This window comes from Phoenix dactylifera, chromosome 1 (assembly GCF_051530095.1).
Source record: "Phoenix dactylifera cultivar Ajwa chromosome 1, Ajwa_hap1_PhDact_Kaust_v1.1, whole genome shotgun sequence".
Classification (NCBI taxonomy): domain Eukaryota; kingdom Viridiplantae; phylum Streptophyta; class Magnoliopsida; order Arecales; family Arecaceae; genus Phoenix; species Phoenix dactylifera.
This window is the reverse complement of record NC_143190.1, coordinates 38,080,147-38,104,367: the sequence shown is the minus strand read 5'-3', so window position 1 is coordinate 38,104,367 and position 24,221 is coordinate 38,080,147. Positions and strand designations below refer to the sequence as shown.

The 24,221-nt window shown below is 40.9% G+C and overlaps 2 protein-coding genes across 2 annotated transcripts; one reads left to right on the top strand and one right to left on the bottom strand.

Moving 5' to 3' along the window:
- Positions 1 to 2,049: 2,049 nt before the first annotated feature.
- On the bottom strand, positions 2,050 to 7,121 carry LOC148715231 (cysteine-rich receptor-like protein kinase 6). Its single transcript, XM_089930851.1, has 7 exons — positions 6,157 to 7,121; positions 5,021 to 5,149; positions 3,767 to 3,903; positions 3,403 to 3,613; positions 2,938 to 3,175; positions 2,722 to 2,857; positions 2,050 to 2,594 (listed from the first exon to the last, which is right to left on the bottom strand). The coding sequence occupies exons 1-7, from the start codon at positions 6,974 to 6,976 to the stop codon at positions 2,286 to 2,288; spliced, it is 1,980 nt and encodes a 659-aa protein (XP_089786977.1). The 5' UTR covers positions 6,977 to 7,121; the 3' UTR covers positions 2,050 to 2,285.
- Positions 7,122 to 17,821: 10,700 nt separating this feature from the next.
- LOC103696164 (F-box/FBD/LRR-repeat protein At1g13570-like) lies at positions 17,822 to 19,687 on the top strand. The gene is made up of 3 exons (XM_089930850.1): positions 17,822 to 18,770; positions 18,938 to 19,105; positions 19,177 to 19,687. The coding sequence occupies exons 1-3, from the start codon at positions 17,955 to 17,957 to the stop codon at positions 19,567 to 19,569; spliced, it is 1,377 nt and encodes a 458-aa protein (XP_089786976.1). The 5' UTR covers positions 17,822 to 17,954; the 3' UTR covers positions 19,570 to 19,687.
- Positions 19,688 to 24,221: the final 4,534 nt, after the last annotated feature.

Sequence of the window (24,221 nt, the reverse complement as noted above, 5' to 3'; positions counted from 1 at the left end):
GATTTAAGAGAAAGTGTTTTCCACTACATCCAGAAGGGGTAAATAATATTTAGGTCACACCACACTGCTTGGCAATGAGAAATTCTAAGTTCAATTCCTGAACAATACATCCCTAACCGTCAGGTTGTAGATAATTATAGTGAGGTTGCATGACTCTCTCTATCTCCTCTCAGAAAAATATTATTCACTACGCTACATAAATTCCTCCCCATTAGCCAATGATATTTATTCTTCCTTGTCAATGCCTAGGAAAAAATTTATATAATTGAATGTCACAAATCTGATAGGGTAACTTTCAAAATCAAACAAATCACTCCGGGTCCAAATGGCCTCCAGCACCATATGAAAATGTTTGATGACCAATACTATTCTCATTATAATAGATATGATTGTGAACCAACAATTAGGTGAATGGCCATAAGTTAAATTCTAATTATTAATAACATTTAATATAATAGGAAGCTATTCGAAGTTGATATCTAACAAAATTGGATCAGTTGCGTCTCAATCATTGGGTTGTCATTTTTTGTCGCACTAAATCATGTTACCTTTTCTTATGCTGTTGTCCTCGTGTTCTATCTTGTGTAGCAAATCCAAGCGCTTGCTGCGAGCTTAAGGCAGAAAGGAGTCTCACGTCTTCGGAGGAGCGGCTTCCGGTCAACGTAGGCGCACCTCCGATATTTTCTGATAAACGACGCACTGCGTCCAAACTCTGGGCGTAGGACTTGGACTGCTGAAAAAGACGGAGCAAGAAAACCAACAGCACGGCATCCAGTGTTTATGGAACCCAGTGGTCCCGCGTAGAATAATCCATGGATGTTTTCCCTTTTGTTTTCTCAACCGGTGACGGAGGAAGCCAGGCACTTACCCCAAATTTATTAATAAAATAAATATTATTTACAGATGAAAATGCTGCAGAAAAGGAGACACCGTGAGGAGTGCAATATGACTCAAGGAGGGGTGAGCATCACTGGATGAGAGGATGGATAACGAGTATTTTGTGGCTATCCATCAATTTTTCTGTGCATAGAGTTTCCCAAAACTTGAAGGGACGAAAGATTTTGCACATAACCCATGAATTCTGATATCTAGAATCTGAGTCTATCTCTAAATGTTGGAAACCTGAGGGAAGTCGTTTAGCTCACCATAGATAGCAACCGCTATCATAAGTGGATGGTGATGCTGAAGCTGAAGCCCGCGTTGATGCATATTCTTTATGTATTGCAGTGGATGGTGATGCTGAAGGTCGTGTTGATGCACATTCTTTATGTATTGCACCTATCTGCATAACACCATATATAACAACCTATGTTCTAATCTAAACAAATTAGAAAATGTTATTTGAATTTCTTGATCATATATAAGTACCTAATACATATCTAATGCATAACTGATATGAGACTAAATATATATGTTCATACTGGTCCTCACGTACTCTCCACCATCCACTCTCTGCAAATGCTATGATCAGCTTGTGGTTTATCCTCATGGCAAGTGCTAGCAATGTTATAGCTATTATACATGAAAGTGAAGGGGGCAAGAAAGATGCGGAGCATGCGTCCGTAGTGTGGCATTGGTCAGGATGGTGAAGTTGGTATTAGTAAGATTGGAGACACCGGGAGGGAGGTGCAGCATGGAGAGTGGATGTAAATCCTTCTCATATTGTCATCAATTCATATCTTGATCATCTACATATGTCTTAGAGATCATATTAGAACTATCCAACGGCCAGGGCTACATCAAACCATTAAATGGTCTGATGAGTTGTGGACCTACCACGGCCCTTTACTTGCTATCTATGCCTACTCTGTAATCTTCTACACTTCTAGTTGCTTGCAAGATCACTGGGTGGTCTAGTCCCGTCCCTTTGCCAGACAACTAAGCTGATGGAATACATACTAATATACAGCTGCTCGATTTAAGAAACACAAAAACATATTTTTTTTAATGCATTTTTCTTGTTGCCTGGATTACCCAGTATGTAATCTCAAAAGGAGTAGTTCTTTCTACGTATATCCTGAACAGAAGTTAACATTCTTAAGACAGAAATAAAGCAATAAGTTACCTTACAGGAGAATGGAAAGACATGAACATACAAATTGGTTTCCTAATGTTTCAAAATATCTGAGCAATAATACAAGTGTTACATCTACCGTGCAAAGTCTTCAGGATTTCAAAGAAATACTAGGTTTTCAAGGTATTAATCAACTGCCTCCTCCTTACATTCTTCTTCTCTCCTTGAAAAGAGGAAAAACGGAAGAGTTGTCTCCTTTACCTTCTTAAATCTATCTTGGTTCAAGTTCTGTGATTGACATCTCATTTGGTGACATTGGTATCGACCTGCTCAAATTTTGGTTATGTGCGCCCCTACTCTTTGTAGTGAATAATGCAGGTTTGGAAGGAGCTTTATGGGACACAGAGTAGCTGTCGAGCATCAGAACAACTGTAGATATGTTTGGCCTGTCAGATGGATTCTCCTGAACACACAAGAGTCCAATCTGAATGCATTTTGAGACCTCACTTCCATGGCAATGGCCGCCTAAAGCCGGGTCCAGTATCTCCATAATTTTTCCTTTGGTCCACTTCTCCCAGGTCTGCATTGAGTAAATAATCCAGAATGGAACAACATTATGCATCTATTAATGGTTCTTTTGGTGGGGGACGGCAAAAAAGGGAAATTGCGGTGTATCTACATGTAGTTAAAAGGAAAAAAAAACTCACAGTGCTCAGAAGATCTTCAGAGAGATCACTGTTATTTCTTCCTGTCACAATCTCTAAAACTAGAACACCAAAGCTGTAAACATCTGACCTGGTCGAAAAATGCCCAAGCATGGCATACTCTGGTGACATATATCCACTGCAATGAAATGAATGGAGTTTGAAAAGTTCTTATAATCTAGCATTGGAATGAGTAGATTATTCAAGATTTCTACTTACACTGTTCCAACAACTTTGCTAGTGGTTCCCTCCGTCTGGTCACCACCAAAGAGCCTAGCCAAACCAAAGTCCGAAATTTTTGGATTCATGGTTGCATCTAATAAGATGTTACTGGCTTTTAAATCCCGATGTATGATTTTTAGCTGAGACTCTTCATGTAGGTATTGTAGGCCTCGAGCAATTCCTCCAATGATCTTGTACCTTGCCCCCCAGTGTAGACGTTTGCACCTTGTAGGATCTATTTGCATACAATCTTGACGGTTACTAATGTAGTATAAATTGCAATAAGCCTAAGAGAGATTGAATGTAGAGATGACCAGAAACTCGTTACTTCTATGCTACACAATAAAGATTTGGTTCCAGATTTACTAGAAAGAGGACAGGGAAAGAGCAATTGTAAGTGACCATACTGTGTTCACGGTGCAAATTCCTATAAGATTAAAATGGTTTGTGTGGAAGAAGTACCAAATAAAAATGTGTCCAAGCTTCTGTTGGGCACATATTCATAGACAAGCAGCTTCTCTTGTTCTTCTAGGCAAACTCCCAAAAGTCTCACAAGATTTCTGTGCTGAAGCTTAGCAAGCAAAGCTAGCTCATTTTTCATTTCTTCTAGTCCTTGCCTTGAACTAGCTGCCAATCTCTTCACTGCTATTTGTTGTCCATCAGGTAATATTCCCTTATCAAAAGAAAATAAACACAAATAAAATCGATTTGGATCATAAGAAAAATGAAGATCAGGTAGAACAAATGTTTGTTTTGAAGAATAACTCTATTAAGAATAAATTAGAAAAAGAGCGCATTCTCTTCACTCAGTAGACTACCATGATACCTGGTAAACTGTACCGAAGCCACCTCGTCCAAGTTTATTTGCTTCAGAGAAGTTGGCTGTTGCAACTCTTAGTATTGATAGGTCAAGCACCAGCGACTTCACACATGTGATCCCCTCTGGGATAGAGTTATACTCATCTATTGAAAGAGCACAAAGTTTAATGAATGGCTTTCCTGCTGAACATTAGCAAAGTATGACAAGATGAAAGAATGCAAGAACGACTCCTTTATTAGCATTTGTTATCTCACTGACTCGGCCTGTACATTAACATGGGAACGTAGATTATTGCTCTTCCAGGAGGTGACCAGTGGACCAATTGATGTAGCTTAACAGGCAAATTGTTAGCCAATAAAATCAGTAATCAAATAATGCATGATGCGGCTAAGATCTAACATATAACGTTCTACCCTGTAAAATGCCTGATATATAATGCTGACTCCCTCGCTAATAACTAAAGCTTTTGGGTATCTGGTGGTTACTTAACATGTTATCGCAGCTTGAGTTCATGGGTTCTTATTTTAGTCATTTTTCTTTTGAGTCTTTCTTGACTTGTTATGTTCAGTCATTTGTGACTCATTTATGTCCTCACATGTATGATCTGCGTAACTTAAACTCTTGGGGTCTAGGCGATAAATTAACAATTGCAGTTTAAGCTTTTGGAATGTAGTAGTGATAAATCTACATTTGTTCTCAATAAATTTATGCCTTCATTGCTAGTAACGTCGCCTAGGATTTTATTTTATTTTTTCTCTTTAGAAAAACCTAAGATTTCATTCTATGACCTTTTTCTTAAAAAATCTACTAGGCATAGACCTTTTTATAGCTTAAGCCAAAAAAAATTCGTTAGGAGCACCTCTGTTATTTGTCCTTTTTATTTTTTGACTCATTCCTAGCTAGTTATTACTTGAATTTCTTGACTTGCTATCTCGAGTTGTTTGTGACTTGATTGTATCTTCATGTGCATGCTCCTATTAGCTTAAGCTTTTCAGGTCTAATGGATAAGTTAGCATTTACAGTTTAAGCTTTTGGATTCTAGTGGTAACTTAATAATTACTCTCAGTAAATTTATAGTCATACTCCATAGTCAATAATGTTAGCAAGATGATCTTCTTTCTTAAGAAAACCAAGAATTTCATGACTTTTTCTTAAAAAGCCCGATAGACCTAGACCTCTTTAAAGCTCTAGCCATACTATAAATGAAAGAGCTGGATATTCGAAGTAACAGTTGAAGCATTTAGTACATGGGTTACTTACGTGGTAATTTTATTGTTGACTTCCTCCTCCTTCTCCAGAAGCAACTACAGATGATGCAGATGAGCATGAATGCAATCACTAGAGGTATGATGATTGCAAGAACTAACCCTGTCATATTCTTCTTGTTTCCTGCATCCATAAATTACCATTTTCATTTGATTTTCATCTCAACATGATGCATCTATTATATCAAAAAACATGAACTCATTCATTTGAGACAAATATATTACATCAAAGCATTTTTATTGCGTTATGAGTCCATTAGCACCACTTGGAAATTGACATTAGTGGAAAAGGCTTCAAATTGAAGACCTCTCGTACTCCAGGCAGAACTGGAAAAGTCCAGTCCTACAATCATAACTGTCGATTGTGGTCATCCAATTCTATGGTCGGAACCATTCATATGTTGCATAATGACAATAACTGCATGGCCCTCTCAAAGGATTTATCAATGTTTTACTTAAATACATATATGGTTCTAGTTAGCCGCTGTTACCTATCTCCACTCATCACCGTAGGAACACTTTAACGGGCATCAAAAAACTTATATTGGAGAATAAAAGAATAACAAATTCTGTAAGGCATGCTTGAAGATACTATATTTTGCTTTCTTTTTCTTTCCTCAGGGAAAAAGAAAAAGAAATGTTTTGTTTTCATTTTCCTAAAAACTGTTTCTTATGTTTCTTTAAAAGCAAAAATTTGGTTGCAGGATTTTTGCTTTTTTAGTTTTATAATATATGTTTGATATATATATATATATATATATATATATATATATATATATATATATATATATATTCTTTTAATTTATAAAAGATTTTAAAACAAAACACAGGCCGGTCACTAAAATGTCAGGTGAAAGGCCCCATCCTCGATCTCCTCGAGTTCAGTTTTTCTTTGGTCATTAACTTAGGCAGCTCCTCATAGCGCATGCCAGATGCTCGACGAAACGCCAGTACGAGAGGCATGGACGCAGGGAGCGGATATATGATCAAAGGGTAGATGGGGCATCCAGAGAAACTCGAGCCCAGCGTTATGATTACTGGGTATTGTGAGAGGTGCAGAACGGACACCGATGTTTTTTTTTATTTTTTATTTTTATTTTTATTTTTTTTGCTATGATGGATGGATCATACCTGACAAGTACGAAGGCACTACATGCGGTGCAGCTGGTGCTGTTCCGTTCACCAACTGCGATGCAAGCCTTAGAGTCGACGCTCCCTGGTAGAACTTGGATACATTATACCTCAAATTGCACCTCACCCCGAGCATCGTGCCCCCCCGCTCCCCCGGGAACCAGTACTGGATCTGGTTGATGAGCCACTGCAGGCACTGCTGGCACTGCGACCCTGTCAAGTCCAAAGTGCACTGCGCCAGCCCGTATATCTTCGGAAAGGCCGTCGTGAAGTTCACCTCCCCAGTGGCAAACATCCCTGTCGAGTTGAATGCCGCCCAGTCGGTTACAGCATTCACAAGCTTGTTCACCAGCTCGTCGAACAGTTGGCCGTCCGGTATGCCCTCGACGCCCTTCAGGAAGTCCTGCGGGTTGTTGTCGGTCATCGAGAGGAAGTCCTGGTTGGCGTAGCGAAGGTGGCACAGATCGTACCAGATGACGGCGGCTTTGTAGTTGGGACATAACCGGAGGATGTCGACGGAGGCGGTGTTCAGGCAGGAGCGGCATGAGGAGGTGTTGATATCGCCACGGCACTGGGCCAGACCAAAGATTTGGTCAGGGCTCTGACCGATGGTGGCAGTCGAGAAGCCACCTGCAAGGAAGGTTCTGGTGGTGAGGTTGGAGAGGAGGCGGTGGAGGTTGGAATCGTAGGTGCTGTTGGCGGTATAGTTGCCTGTGGTGCTGCAGTCTTGTTCGAGGAGTTCGGCGGCGGTAGGAGGGGCAAGGAAGAGGAGAAGGGACAGGAGGAAGAGAGCGGAGGAAGAGAGGAGAGGTGAAAACATGGCGGTATTTGATACGATGGCTGTGGTGTGAGTTTGGGGACCAGTTGTGTAAGGTAGCAGAGATGGTTATTGCGTTCGAACTACGGAAAGTAGATGGCATTCCACGGAAGGCACCCTGAAGTCGCGCGTTAAAATGGAAAGCTGGAGGATGGGGTAGCGGCCTAGGAAGATAGACGGCTGTTATGTTGTCCATTTCATGGGCCCACGAGAAATTAGACTCTACACCCGATGTACGAGCTCGGTGATACACCCTAGCAGCCACCCATATGGAGCTGCAAATAAATAACTAAAGAAAGGAAAAAAAAAATCCATTCGATCCCCAAAGGAAGCCTCTGTTGGATGACGAAGAGCTACAGAAATTATACCCTCCATGCAGTAAGATATAATTTTTTAGTGTGCCACCTCCATAGGTGCCTAGATTCGCTATACAGGACAATACATGGGGGGAAGAACTTGTAATTGTTTGCAAGGCATTTGGATGCTTCGATGTGACACCCATTATTCAACAGTACCAGACAAGCGGTTGCAATCCTACCCTTAGGAGGTGTCTTATATGAGAGAAGTATTTTATTGCATATGAGATTTTCGTGGAGATGATGTTTTCGCTCTAGATGTGTACATTTTTGTTTGTTAATATATCTTGGTCGAGAGTACGTCAGCCTCCATGATGGATCTCAAAGTGGATGGCTACCCATGTATGAGCCATGAGTTTGGATTCTCTCCAATCCATCATTGAAGTAGATAAATCTAAGTTGCAATCACAGGCTATTTGTGTATCACAAGATAACCCTTGATTGGGTGAGGTCTATATGTTACATAAAGATAATACACAAAGCAACCTGCCACTTTGTTCAATCACAGGCCATCATTCGATACACAAATGACTTGTGATTGTGAACCAGTCCTCTCTAATTCAATCGGGAGATTAGAGAGTATCGCAATTTCTGGGGTTTGGCTCTCGCAAGAGCAAGGCAGAATTAAGTTCCCCTAGGATATCGCACTGCTCTTCCAAGAGTTAGGTACCAGCCATGCCTGAACCCAAGGATGGAAAGGCAACCTTGAAAATTCAAAAAACTCTATGACCATAGAATCCCAAATATAGACCGTCCATATTGGCCTATAATACCATTTTTTATAGAGAAATTATTGCCTACACGTCATTAGTTGGGCCAGATCCACCGGATCTTTTAGATGTCAATGTTGGCGGGTGGACAAACCAACAATTTCCTAGTGAGTAGATCCTTACCCTTTGAGATGTACTGTAAAGACTGTCGGTCAATGTTCGTGGGCGTTCGAAAATGATAGGTACAATTTGTCCAACCTCGTGCTAGCTGTTGAGAAAGAAAGGAGGGCCATGACAGAGCCAATCGTATATCGCTTGGTAACGGAGCACCGAGGATAACAAAAGCTTGAATGGCTCATGGAGCGACCTCATTTATGCCAGTAATTGCTAAACGCATCAAGATATTGGAGACAAGAAAGCCAAGAGTCTCAGGATAATGGAGTGGCCCGCACTAGCGGTGGTGCTCAACATGTCAGTGTTCCTTCGTCGTATCCTTTCGTGAAAGCCATCAACCTCGCTTTCTAGCATCAAGGAGTCCAGTGAAATGCCATGTCATGTTTGTATTCAGACGAGAAACGACCAACAGTCTTACCCCTTGAGGCTGATGGTCCTGACCCGACTTGAGGCTGGCGGGCCACCTAATGGGAGATGGGCCTGAGGCTGGGCCTCGAATATGAGGTCATCATAACTTTCGAGCCTTATATGGGTTCTAAGCTTCCCCTCCCCCGAGCACTCATCAGTCATCCCCTCGGATCTGTCACTGCCAATCACCAGCAACCTCTGGCATTGCCATTCGGCACTGTCGCTGCTTTCATTCCCATTGGAGACATGAAAGGTGGCAAGTGAATGAGGGTAGGAGCGGTGGGCGATGAGTGGGAGAGGAGACGAGAAGATCGGTGGCGGCAGACGAGATCGGTGAGAGAGGACCGGATGTCGTTTAGAGCCTATCAATTGTTGTTTTTTATTTTCTTTAATGTGAAGAATCAAGATTTGACCCTAGTGGGTTGAGGCCAAAGAGGGGCTGAGCCTGGTTCTTGTTGTTTTGGGTCGGACCAAACTTAGTTTTGAAATTGAAATGTGAAACGCAGTCTGGAGTTGCCGGGCCCTTCTTTTATTTTTTTATTTGTTGTTCGTTGGGCTTTTGATAGGCTCGCCCAAGCCTGGACCATTAGTGGCCTTAGCATCACTTCCGTCGTTCCGTTTTCACTTTTCATGAAAATTAAAATTAGTTTTTTTTCTTTAGTGCTCAGATGGGAGCCAGCCAGAGATACTTCTACTTGTGGAGGGGGATCTGCTCCCATGCCCCAAAAGTGATGGCCAATGTCGGATGGCTGATTGGGGACGACCATTTTATGGATGTGATAGATGATGTGTGGTTAGCAAATCTCCCCCCTCAGCCGGTGGCCTGCAACGATTAGAGGTTTGCCTACTAAGAGCGTTCTGAGTGACTAATATTTGAGCATCCTCTCAACCTGCCCCTTTTGTGATTTAGAGGAGTTAGTAGATCATGCTTTATTTAGTGCCGGCGGGTGGCGCGTGTGTGCAGCCTTGTCAGTCTCTCCTCGTCTTTTTTCTAGTCGATGACTCCCACCCGAATCTTCCTGGAGTCCCTTTAGGGGAGCTCTAACAGTGAGTTGTCCATGTCGAAGGGTACCGAGGCTGCTTATATTGCCTATGACATGCAGCGAAGGGTACCGGGGTCACTAGAAACATCACCTCTTCGATAGCAAGACACATGCAGCGAGGTTTGTTTTGGAAAGGACGATGTTGCAGGCTACTGAGATCTTTTCTCTCTCCACAACTGGAAAGACCTTAATAGCTTGGGACATTTAGAACTCCCTTTCAGCTCATGCAACGAATTGGTTGGTTTATATTACTTGGAGTCCCCACCATCGAGCTTCTTTAAGATCAACTTCAATAGCAATGTAACGGGTGACGATAATAGTGGCGGCACAGATTTTGTGATCCACGGTCCGAACTCCAAGCTGATTGCAGCGAGCAAGTTGCCAATCTTCAATACCTTAGTTTCGGAAGCTAAGCTGAGAGCGGTCTCAATGGGGATCAGCTATGTGAGGCAGGTCTTAAGGACTGACCACTTGATGATCGACAAGGATTCAGCAACGATGATCAGCTAGATTTGCAATCAGACAGTGCTCGATGTTACTCATCGCGAAGCAAATAGTACGCCAAACTAGGTTGCCTCATTTGTGCCAAAGTACTTTGAATGTAAGAACCCGTGCATGCGTGTGTTTAGTCCCACATCAATTATTTGCTGGGTAGATCTTGGGTACTTATACAAGATCAAGAAATCCACATAATACCTTCTAGCTAGCCATTTTGGATAAGATCCTAGGTTATTAAAAATCGTATCAAAGCAGACCTCGACCCATAACCTATGTGGACTAGGGGATACTGCAGCACAAATTCATTGGGGCTGATCACGAGCCGATCTTGATGTTTGTAAATAGATTTGAATGGATTTGAATCCTTAGCCTGATGAGAATGTCAGGGCTTGAATGGAGGAGTATGTTTAGTCTTACATCAATTATTTGCTATGTAGATCTTGAGTACTTATACAAAATCAAGAAACTCAAATAATACCTTCTGACTAGCTATTTTGGGTGCGGTCCTGAGTTGTTACACTGAAGGAGTTCTTTTAACCAACACTTTAGCTATTCCGACCGTGTTAAACAATATTTTATTTTTTGACTTTATAGAATGTATTTATTTTAGGTATGTATGATCCGTCCGTTCTATATATATAAAAAAAAAAAAAATCCAAAACTTGGTTGGTATTTACAAGTTACATTTGGCTACGGTGGTAGCGGTAATAACCGCAACCATGGTGATATCTAGCAATGGTATTGGTGCTGGCAATGGTGGCTTTGGCAATGACAATAGTGCCAACGGTTAGTGGTATCGTAGGTGGTGATAGTATCAATGACTGACGGTGGTCAGAATGGTGCCAATTATTAACGGATGGTGGTCGACGCGGTAGAGATGATGGTGATCATGGATGATTTTGGTTTTTAAAAATAAAGTAAAAACTGGCCCTCCTCTCTCCCTCCCTCTCTTCCCTCAGATATGGAAACATAAGCCCTCCCCTGTTTCCTTCTCCCTCTAGGTCGACTCGCAGGTGGGTGCCGACGACTGCACGCATCCACCGATCCCTCCTTTCCCTCTCTCTCTCTCTCTCTCACTCTCCCTCCGGCCGCTCAAATGGTGGATGCAACAGGTACTCTCTAAGCTAGGAGCGGTAGGCCTTCTGTCAACGTACGGCTCCTTAAGCAGGGGTGGAAGAGAGAGGATAGAGAGGGAGTCAAGGGTTCCTTTTCGGTGACAGGATTATGAGGCATTCAAAAGGAAATGAGGTTAGACTTCTCAAGCATCCTAAGCCCAGCATCTTCTGTGCTCTCTAGTTAAAATAATGGAGGGAGATCCAAATTCGAACCCTTTAGTTCACCTCTCGGTTCAGCACCGGTTCGAGAAGTGCCTCAAGGGCTACTTTTTTTGGATCAGTTCAGCACTTGGACCGGAACTCTGTGCCACACTGCCACCATGAGGGCAGTTGGCCAAGGAATTGCACGCCGGAAAGCCACTAGGCGCAGAGAACATCTGAGGAGAATGGGAACTACCTCTGGCTTTGATCGCAGAAGAGATCATCTGAGAATCCAACAGAGCAGCAAAATGATCAGGAATGCGATGGTCAACTTCATGTGCTTGCTCTGCTTCCTCTAGGACACTATACGTTGCATGACTGAGAGTGACCGGCACAGAGTTTGGGATGGGCTCACCATGTCGAGCATACGCCTCACCATGTCGGGATCTCTTGCTTGGAGAGGGACACCAAACAATTCTAGCAAAACTCTGTATTTGGAGGTGATGAGGAGCACCGCCACCCCTCACCGATTAGGGTTGAATGATGAAACTGAAGTTCTTTGTGTTTTTGATTCCTTGTCAGTGAATGAGAAGCAAGCTTGCTCGTGAAGAGAAGAACACCATAAAGGAATTAAATTCAAGCTCCAAAGGGTCTCAATCAGCATAGGAGACAAAGCGATTCAAAGCCTTCTTTCACCATGTACATAGTCAAAGGCGGCTCGCCGATTCTAATGCGATTAAATTGAATGACTCCAGCTCCAACTCTTCATATCTTTGGATATTAGTCCCCTCCACTGGAATGAAAACACAAAGACTCCTCGGTTTGCTACGGAAGAACAAACTTTGAATACTTGTCTGTCTTCAGTTGCGCCGCTTTGAGGAGCGTCCAATTCCTTTACATAGGAAACAAATCAATCCATTGTGGCATTCCTTCTTGAGGTGCCCGACTTCACCGCACTGGAAGCATGCACCAGGTTTGAAGAAAATGGGTGAGGTTTCAAGGGGGGAGGAGGCAGCGGACATAGGTTTAAAAGGGTGGACATTAATGTTGGTTGACCGGTTGGTGGCGGATAAGTTGTGCTAGCTGATTCATATGCTTCATCAACTGATTCTCTGATTGCTGCAGATTCAGCTTAAGCTTTTGATTTTTCATATGTTGGATTGGGAATTGAAACTAAACCCAATCCCCATAATTGGCGAAGCAAGCAGAGTCACAGGCAAAAGTAGGCGAATCATGTTCTAAAGGTAAGACAAACCTGTCATGAAGCACAAGAAGAATTCGGTAGGCTTAAGGAGCTGCATTTATCTTTCTTCATCGTTTTCAGAACATATTTTTTATCAATATACGATATATGGCCAAGTGATACACTAAGCAAGTTAATCATCTAGCAAGTCGATATATATTTTTAAATAAGTCGATATATAGTTTTCAGAATATGATGTTTACCGGCTCATAGTATATAAATAAAACTAGAACATTGTATATTGTATACTGGTATTAACAAAAATTACATTCTGAAAAATCTGTATTGATTTACTTAGAAGTATATAATGGCTTTCTAGATGACTAATATACTTGATATGTATCATCTAGCTATGTAGTGTATACTGATAAAAAACATATTTTGAAAACTATATATTGATTTACCTCGATGTGTGTGCTAGATCACTGCTAGGTGTGCATTGGATCACTACTAGGTGTATATCAAAGAGACTTGCAATATATATCAAAAGGTCAATTAATATATATCACTTGGCTATGTAGTGTGTACTGATGAATATAATGTTTTAAAAACTATGTATTAATTTGTTTGGAGATGCGTATTGAGTTACTAGATAACTAATTTGCTAAGAGTGTATTATCTGATTGTATATTGTGTACTAGTGAACACCATATTTTGAGAAATATTTATCAATTTATCTAGACATGTGTATAAACTCGATAGATAATTAATTTGCTTGGTGTGTATTAATCTGACCATTTAATATGCACCGATAAAAAGCATATTTTGAAAATGAGGAAGAAAGAGGATGCTGCATTTTTTTTGTAATCATGAGACTGATGACTTCAAGCCTTTGACTTTCAGGTTTCTTATTTCAAATGAGCACTAGAAAAAATGTGGCAAATAAGGAAGCCCGCCCCATATGATTTTTGCTTGGGGAATGGGAAGGCGAGGAAGAGAGAATGACATTCCAAGGGGGGCTTCTCCCAAAATACCGTCCTGGGGAAGGAAGAGGATGTTTGATCTTTCCAAAGATCTCCTACAATAAATCATATAATACAGATGTTAAATATTTTTTTTCTTAAATTATATTTGAACTAGTCCCCTGGACACTGTTTTGGAGTCGTTAGAACCTCATGGAAAACCAACTGTAAGCCCCCATACTGGAACATATTTCTTTTTTCTGAGAAATGGACTAGAACATGTTTTACTCCAGATCATTGAATGCTTTTTCCAATCATATTGGTGAAGTTTCTACCAGGGAGGGTGGCTGTTGCTGTAGAATCTCTCACTTTAGTTGCCCCAATATCTGATCAGAATTAATGGTATGCTAACGAATAACATCACAAGCAGAGCCTAGAGGACGGACATGAAAATCCTTTGCAGGCACCTGCCTATGCTATAACTGCTACAGAGGCATCTTCTGAAGCTCGTGTTGTGCTATCTGAATTTTGGCAAGATGACAGTAGTTTAAATCCGATACCGCTACTTCAAGATTATTTTACAATAGATACTTGTTATGATGTCACAGCCAGCGAAGTTTTCAGCACTAAAATATTGTATGATTGTGAAGCAGTTGTCCCCAGTCATTCTTGGGTAGCAAGAGGTTCTACTTTCAGAATACCATGTATAGTACTTCTCAGACATAAAATTGTTGGAACAAAGTATAATTAAAAAGTTTTAACTTGTGGAAACTCTAATTTGCAATTGATAAAAGCATGTCAAGCAACTCAAGTACTAAAATTGTTGGCTTGGGGTACTTTTTAAGGCATGATAAATTTTTAGGGCAAAGTGCAGTTCAAATGTTCAAATTGTGGATGCTCTACTTTGTAATTGATAAAAGCATGTCCATCAATATATAAGGAAGTAAATCCGATTAGGAAGAAGGAAATATTTTTTCAACCTGTTCAACTTGAATCTTTTAAGAAATATTTAGAAAAAAAGTAGAACAATTGGTGAAGGGTCCAAGTTTCTTTTTCTCTGATTCATAAATAATAAACTGAGTTATATAATCTCTATTTATACTAGTAAGGTTTGTTTTTACACAATTCTGATCAAATTTCCCTTCTAGTTAAAAGAGGATACAGCTTTGCCGAAATAGAAATGACAAGTGGAAATAATCATTAAAATCTAAAATGCTATAAGAGATAAATTCTAACTTTTTATATTGACTTTGTTTTCAGCTGTTCTCCCTAACTCTTCTCGGATTAGGAGATATACTTGGTCATAATCTTTTTCGAAGAAAAAAAAATGCTTTAACTAACTCATTTTGGGGCTCACAAGGATGGAATTGAGCCTTGATCGCTTAGTGCGCCACACTCTTAAGGAGTGGCACCACATCATAGAACCCAAAAAATTACCTGATTTTAAAATTAAAACATGTAGATCTAATGTTGTATGAGTAAGTTATGGTACCCAAAGGTTTAACACTTGATTCGGTTTCTTGATATGGCAAATCTCGCTCCTAGACTCTATCTAGTTCTTCTGTGATGGTCATAGTGGTCTACATCGAGTCCGATGATCCTTCTAAATTAAAAATTTTAGACCAGGGGAGAGACTAAAACACCTCATATCTTGATAGATAGTTTAGTGTATACCTTAGATCAGCTTTAGTTGTGATACCATAAACCAAATATTAGGTGGAATCAAGTACTCCATTTATACTTTGGTGCCCCTACCACTCCAAAATGACTTCCACTTGCGTCTGTTCTGCCTTTATTAGTTATAATCATGCATTGCAAATCTAGCGTCCAAAATAATGGCTTTAATTGCCTAGTTCTAAAAGATCTCTGCAATATCCTTCTAACAGGAGTACCAATAGGCCGTACAAGCAATGCAAATAAATTCTGGCCTATTGTTTTTTTTTTTTTTTTTTTGTACACCAGCCTCTCATGACACCCCACGCATATGTGTACAACCAAAGAAATCAGAAGAAAGAAGCTGGCCCAGCGGGTGGAGAACATCCGCCTGGGTCACCCAGAGGAAAGCCCCCGAGTGATGCACTGTGTAGGAGGCCACTCAATCTACAGCTATGTTGGCCTTCCGGTATATATGAGTGGCCCTAAACGAGCCGCAATCCCCTGCCACCCGTCGTATGTCGCGGAGCAAGGACTGCTCATCTGACTCGGCGAGTCACCCATGGATGTCCTCGATCACCGAGGCTGAGTCACCTTCTAGGTAGACATACTCCGCACCCAGAGCATGCCTCGCATAGGATAGACCCTCCCATACCGCTCGCAACTCTGCACCAATGATAGAGGTGTCGTAGACCCGTTGACCGCCAGCCGCCACAAACCTGGAGTGACGATTAATGATGATAAAGCCCACTCCCACCCTCTCGCCCTGGTCACAACACTGCCATCAAAATTCACCTTAAAAAAGTAAAAGGGTGGGGGCTCCCAGGCAACAAATGCAAACTTGGCTGTTGATACAGTTGGACAGGAGACCCAGATATTCCTAGCCTCATGGGAATAGGATAGTGCACTACTGATAAACTCCGTCGCATGAAGCAGAGCTCTGGCCTGCTACCTTTGTGGGCCATTGTCAGCTTACTTGGATCATTATTGTAAATAACCTATAGAAATAAATTATGGTGGGTCCACCTCCCATTTTCATCAAAAAAAGAAAAAAAATATTGAAGTAGTTAATGCATTTACACTCTGAACCAACGAAATGGTTGGCATTTAGAGTAGCGCTTGATCACTTGGTGAAGTACAACCAAAAAATTGATGCATGAATGTAGAATAAGTTCTCTGGATACGTTTTGGAAACGGAGGGGTTCCACGCCCCTTCTTTTCATTCAAATAAAAAAATTTCTCTGGATATATTGATACAGCATAGCTGCAGTGTTTAATCAGCAGAGATCAGGCAGAAATACTGCATTGAACCATGTGCTTCAGCAGGCAACATCTCAAAGTGCAAATAGTTGGAGCTCATGCATATGGCCATATTATTACCATCTTCGTACACGTAAAATAAGATTTTTAACATAAACATGTAATATTTATAACTCCAACAAAGTGGGGGAAGACTGAAATTTCAGTGCAAAAGATAAGAAAATATCAACAAACTGGCCAAAAAAAAAAAAAAAACTAATTGTATGTGGAGGACATGCACAAATCTCCGGTCACATGCATTTTCGATCATAGGTAGATCTTCTAGTATGGCGAAACTCTGACATGATAAAATGAATCTCAGGTTGGACACTACAAAAAATGGGGTTACCTGATTCTTCCTCCATCAAGGCCTACCCATCAGATAACTTTATCCAAAGAAACTCTCTTTTTATCGAGCTTCGTTATTGAAATTGCAATGGGGGTTAATTTGAGTGGTCATGATTTTTCTTGGTGAAAAGTATATAGTCACTGATGTTTAATGCATGACTCTTCTTTGAAAAAGTAATGGATATAAATAAGTCATAGAATTCATGAGTAATCATATAATTCCTCAATAATTCAATTACAATGGAATAATTTGGAGAGTTATTCAACCAAGGAAAATTCTGATTTTTTAAAGAAATTTTCTGTATTTTTAGGGGGGAGTTTCCCAACCATTCTTTCAGAGAAGGAAAAAAATAAAGAAATTCAACTAGTTCAAGGATTTTTTTTTTAAAAAAAATCAGACACCAACCAACTAAGCTAACTCCAGTTGGCTAATACTTTAATTGAATATTGGTACCATGATCTTAGTGGATATTATACGAAGAATCGGGGTTAACCAGTTTAATTAAAAACAGAAAAAAGGTGAGCTTATGTGAATCTGCAGGATTAAAATTTTTGTGAGTAAACTTGACCCTTTTCTAATTTCTCCTTCTGATATTATAAATTATTTTCACATTTCAGGTTCACGGAATCAGAGCAACAACAACCATGATATTAAGCTATCGTCTAAGTGCAGCATATTGGGTCCGGGATAACTCCGCTGAGTTCATCTTGCTATAGCTTCCCTTGCAAGGTTGTTAGGAGTCCAACTATATCTTCTGGAACAAGACCTGTGCCCATACCCACCATCCTCACTTTTTCCAATGAATTAACTAATATATATGGACCTTAAGCATACAGAGACAATTATAGCGGAGACCAAGACCCTGGAATTGAACAGAGGGTTATAAAGAATAAAGACTTCTTCAAGTCCTTCAGTATTCTTCTTTTGAGCCCAATCTTCCCATGAAAGAAAGAAGAACAGTATCTTCTTAGAAGGTTACTCTTTGCCAAAGTCAGCATCTGAGTCTCTATATATATAGAAGCTATCATGTCCCAAGAAGAGCAACCACTACTTACTGGATACAGAGAGACCATCAAGAGGAAGTGACAACATGACGAGCAACTTGCCTGATCCTATTCTCCAATCCTTCCAGTCTCTTTGGATCTCTGCCACCAACATAGACTTTGGCCCCGAATTGGCAAGCAGTAGAACTCCCGAAGAATTTGTGGCGACCATCAACCATGTTCTTCAAAACCATAGAGGCAAAAAGCTCAATAGGTTCCGTCTCTTCTTCTGCCCATTCGATATGTTTCTACCTGATATTGAGAACTGGATTGCATTTGCTGTATCAAAGGGAGTCGAAGAACTAGAGCTGGACTTATCCATGGGATATGACCCTTCGACTGGTGAATTTACCAATGGAGGTCACCCCCTTAAATTGCCAGAGTTTCTATTTAAATGCAAATCGCTTACCAATCTGAGGTTGAGCCACTGTGACTTCTGTCCACCTCCGGACTTCCGTGGTCTTAATGGCCTCCAGTCTCTGTCCCTTTCGTATGTAAGCATCACAGATGATATGCTCCATTTCATGGTAGCCAATTGCCCTCTACTTGACAGCTTGAGTCTCAAAAGCTGCCTGAATCTCAAATCGATCAAGGTCTCCGGTCAAGACATCCAAATTCAGAGGTTAACTGTTACAGGATGCTGGAATGCATGGGAAATGGAGATCTGTGCTCCAAGGCTTCGATCTTTCGTTTACTATGGGGAACATATCTTTGGAGATTCATCCCCTAACGTCCCATCTCTGGAGGACGCCTTCATCAGTTCAATCGATATGGAAAGCTCAGAACCTGAACATGACTACATAAAGTTGTTATCTGATCTCTCACACGTTAAGATCCTTACTGTCTGCACAGCAACACTAATGGTAATTTTCTTATGAACCTAATTTTTTGATAAGGCGCTCGTGTCATTTGGTGTTGAATTCTTCATTAGTTCTGTCTTCCAACAGCATTTCACCACATACAAGGAACAATTAGTAGCTTCCATTCTCTGAATTGATGTTGATTCTACATTGGTTGTGTCTTCCAACAGTGTTTCACCATAATGTATGAATATATACCCGAAGACCTACCAGTCCTCTTACCAAACCTGCGAGAATTGCAGCTGCTAATAGATTTATTCAGGAGCGAAGAGCTTGCTTACATCTATGGATTTTTCCAGCTCTGCCAAACTCCGTTCATTGAGAAACTCTTCATTCAAGTAAGTTCTCTCTTAGTATTGTACGGTTACCATCTTATAGTCCTCAACAACTATCTTGTTCATCTTCGCAGCTCCCCAAAAGACCTGAAGATCCCAAAGATACAAGATCTGTGCAGGAGCCATCAGATGTTACTTTTAACCATCTCAAGGCTATCAAACTAAGCAACTTTAAAGGGGGCATGAGCGAAATGAGATTGGTGAGGTTTCTACTGGAGAGGGCGGTTGCTTTAGAGACTATGGTATTGGTCACCCCTCCGAAGGTTGATCTAAAGGGAAGCATCAATCATGAGCAAAATCATTCAGCATCAGAAACCACATCTCAAAACAACGTAGACTCGATTTTTCTACGTGGGCAGCTGTCATTGCTGCCAAAGACATCAAGAGCCAATGTAGTGCTATGTGGATATTTGGAGGATGATAAGGCTTTAACTCCAAAGCATACAGAATACTTCACAGACTTCTAGCAGTTGAGAGGAGTTCTAATATCTGTTAGTTGTTAATGCGTGTGCATCATAAGCTATCATATAGCATATCTCAAGTATGTTCTACTCATTATATGTCAGTGCATAACTTTGTATAAAAGCTGCCTGCTAAATATTTTCATTATGATAGCAAATAAAATGATCTTATTCAAATGAAGAGTAAAATTTTATGAACTAGCCGGTGACTAAATAAATAATAAGACGTCGTGTAACTGGAATCTAAGATCATAATTTCAATAGCTTGAGTCTAAAAAAAAATCAAGGGTACTTTTTTTTTTTTTGGTAAACCGGCCGCTCGCGCTAATTTCGTATAAGCAACAGAGTCAAAAGAAAGAAGACAATTCGGTGGAGAAGGAACGGTAGAATGTCGGGTCCAGAGAATTTCTCGGGAGTGGTGGGCAGCATAGAAGGCAACCCAGTTCGTAACCCTGTTCACATTAATCATGGTTACTTCAAAAAGTTCCTAATCCTCAAGTATCCAAATCTCAGCACAATGTGATAGAAATTCTATGTTAGGATGTGCACCATAGACGGCCTTCCAGCATTATTCTGGATTTGTGTATTCAAATCATAAATGTCTGAAAGGAAAGGACTCCGGTGTCAATTTTCCTTTAAGTTACATTTGAACTAGTCCCAGCACGCGGCGTGACGAGACCAATTCAAGTATTTCTCAATAAATAATTACTTATAGGTCCTTTTTTCAATGGTATTTTACCCCATCTCACTGGCTTTTCCTTTCACTGCGGGTCATCTTGGACAAATATTTGAACTGATCTCAGCAAGCGGGGTGCCGGGACTAGTTCAAACCTCAAATAGAACTCAAAGGAGAAATTAATCATAAATCCTCTTTATAGTTAGGTCCCTCACCCTTCACCCCTCCTGGTCCTCGTCCTCGTCCTCCCGCGACGGCGACAGCGGCGACATTGTCGTTTTCCCCGATCTCCCCAAACGCAGAGAGCTCGAACCCGACGCCGGATGCCTCCGTGCCGCCGTGCGGCATCCCCTCCGTCTCATCGAACGCCGGGACCTCCAATGTTTGTCTTCTCCCCCATATATTATCCTCTTTTTTATGGCCAAAATGGTGGTGAATTTGTGGGAGTAATATGTTGGGGTTTGAAATGGGTATAAAAATTCCCTCTTTCAGAAGATAGTCTTGATATCAGAGATAAGTGCTAGGGCTTAGGGTTCGCGCTGGGTGCGGTCTTCTGACCTCTGCTTCCTTTTAGATGTTGTTGCAGATCATATTAGTTCGTAGATCAACAGTGGTTTATGTTGTAAGTTTTGGTTCCTTCTTCCCCTCTTCCCAGCTAATCATAGCTTTTGAGGGAACGGCTAATTTTAATTTTAGTTCATTGCTGTTACCATTAAGTTTATCTGAAGTCATGATCTTCTGCTTAAGAATCATTGTGATCTAGTTGAGACAGGAGAAGCCCTTACTACAATCTGGATCTTGGAGACATCCTTCAAATTTTACACTTTGCACATTATCCTGAGAGAGGGTATAATTGAAGGAACAAGAAAATTGAGTTGATTAATTATAGATAGTTTTGCAAGAGAAGAGATAAGGGTGTAATTATTTCTTTTCTGAAGAAATGGTTATGCAAACTCAGATAAGGCCTTTAAAGACTGTGGAGAATGATGTTCCCATGTAATGCTACAAAAATGGAAGACATTAAAACCCTTTCTATTGAGTTCTTCAGAGATACAACCATTTGGCCACTTACAGGCTTTCTGATCTTACCTCTAATAGACAATTATTTGCACCAAATTCTAAACTGGTAGGTTGTGCTATCCGCGCCAATATAGCTTATGCCCAAGGCCTTTTCCAAGAATGATGCTTATTTCCAAAATGCAGTTTGGAGATCACAAGTATCCATCTGAGAGCATTTGATTTTCTGACATGCTTCAATGTTTTTACAAACAATTCTGTATTAGTTGAGGACTTGTGGGTTGATAATTTTGAATTCTTCAGACATTTCCCACACTGCAAAAGCTTTTCCTGGAAGATTATGTGTCGACCATCAGCAAAGATCTGCCCCAGATTCTAGATCACCTTTTATCTTTTCTAATGATGTTGATATGTCAAACCCATAAGCATAGAAAAAAACATACTGAACCCCAGGTCAATGGAGTACAATAGGATGAAGACTTGGAGCATACTTCATACTTACTACTGTCATTTAAAATCTTAATCTCCCTCTCATAGAAAGAAAATCAGTTTCATCCTAGAGGTCATCCCTTGACAAAGTCATCATTACGTGGAAAGCAAAACTAATAAATAGAGAGGCCATTTCTGCAAAAGGAGTGCACCCCTCGGTTATTTGATAGGAGAGAAACCATGGAGAGAGAGGTCATGGAAGGATCAGTCTCTTACCTGATACCATTCTTCAAACCTTCCAATCCCTTTCAATTTCAGCCATCACCATCAACTTCAGCGTTGAATTCACCAAGAGCTAAACACCAAAAAAAATTGTGGCAATTGTCGACCGCTACCTACAATTCTACAACGACAACAAGGTTAAGAGATTTCACCTATTTTCATAGTCTGTTGTGCAGGTACTAGGCCTCAGACCGGTTGCCCGGCGGCACAATTCAGTATGGGCCCACACCGTGCTAGGCCTGTACCAACACAGTAGATGAGGCGGGGGAGAAGACGAACGAGAGAGAGGAAAAGAGAGAGAGAGAAGGGGGAGAGAGGGAGGGAGAGAGAAGGAGGGCCGTTGGAGACTAAGGGAGGGCCCGCAGAGGGCCATTGGAGGTCGGCGACCCAGATAGAAGGCAGAAGAAGGCTCCACAACCGGGTCTCCTATTTCGTTCGAAACAGGGGTATGGCAAGTGATTTGCCAACTTTACTTAAAAATCACGAAATAAAAAAGGGGTCGGACTCCTGTTTTGAACGAAATAGGAGACCCGACCTATTTTCCAGCCACGGAGCCCGGAGGAGCATCCTCCGTGCGGCTTGCTGGCCTCGACCTCCCTTTCTCTTCCTTCCTTTCTCTCTCCCTCCCTCGCTCGCTCTCTTTTTTTTTTCTTTTTCCTTCTCCTTTTCCTCCTCTGGCAACGGATTTCGTTTTCATTGTTGGAACCATCTCAGTCCGCCGTCGAGACGACTTGGTACGATCGGAATCACCCGGTTCAGGACAGTTTCGCCGACCTTGCCTGTTCTTCTGTTCAATCAGGATGTTCCTACTTGACATAGAGATTCGGATTGCCCTTGCAGCAGAAAAGGGAGTCAAAGAGCTAAATTTGGACCTATCTATGGATTTGACCATTGGACTTGTGAATTTACCAATGGAGTATGCTTGCTTGAATTGCCCAACTACATATATTTTTGTGAATCACTGACCATCTAAGTTTTGAGTCATTGTGACTTGTCCCTCCCTTTGAACTTGACTGGTTTCCATTAACCTCTCTCTCTCTCTCTCTCTCTCTCTCTCTCTCTCTCTCTCTTACATATGTAGATTTTGATGTAGAAATGCTCCATTTACACTAGCAAATTGCTCACTCTTTGAAAGCTTGAGCCTCAAGACCTGCCCATTTCTTATCTCAATCAAGGTCTTAACTCACAACATCCAACTTCAGAGATTGGCTATCACATAGATTGCCGGCCTACCCATGGAATTATTATAGTTGCTCCAAAGCTCCACTCTTTCATTTACTATGGTGAATGCATTTGTCAAAACTCTTTCATTGACATATCATCATTAGAGGATGCATTTATCTCTCCGATTCATCTGGAGTGCCTGGAACCTGAACACAAATACATGAAGCTGCTATCTGGTCTCTCATAAGATTCTTATCTTGTGAAAGGCAATTATGGGTTGTCTTGCAAATCTAAAATTTTGCCTATAATCTCTGATGAATTCAGTTCTCAAATTTGATATAACTACTACTCTGTTTTCCATCAGAGGGTAACTCTATATGAAGAGGCCGGTGCCGAATATCTACAAATTTCAATGCAAAACCTTAAGGAATTGCAGCTCCTTATGAACTCTGAGCAGTTGATCTTGCATGCATCTATGGCTTCTCTCAGCTCTTTCCTTCCCCATTTCTTGAGAAGCTCTTTATTCAAGTCAGTCTCCTTTCACTATGTGATCTTGTATCATTGGTCACTGCCATCTCATTCCTGTTTTCTTTCAAAGACTTTCTTCCACCATATCATTTGATTTGCAGCATCCATCAGCACCGAGATCCCAATCAGATAAGCTATGCGATGAAGGATGTGCAAGGGCCGTTAGATTTGGCTTTTAACCAACTCAAGGTGGTCAAGATGAGCCATTTTAAAGGATGCAAAATGGAGATGATATTGGTTAGATTTCTTCTAGTAAAGGCTGGTGTCATAGAGTCCATGATATTAGTCACACCTTCAAAACTTGGTCAGAAGGAAACCATCAATGAGGAACAGAGTATTTAGTTTCAGATTTCACAACTCTTCATGGTCAACTGTCATCAATAACAAAGACATCTCTTCGAGCCAACATAGTCGTGTGAGTATCTGGACGACAGATAAGATTTTTAGTCTAACACATACAGAATATTATTTTGAGGTTTAGCAAATTATTTGGAGAATCATGTCATATATTTCAATTTTCTATTTAGTGGCTATCTAATAAGTTCTCTATGCTTGGGCATCT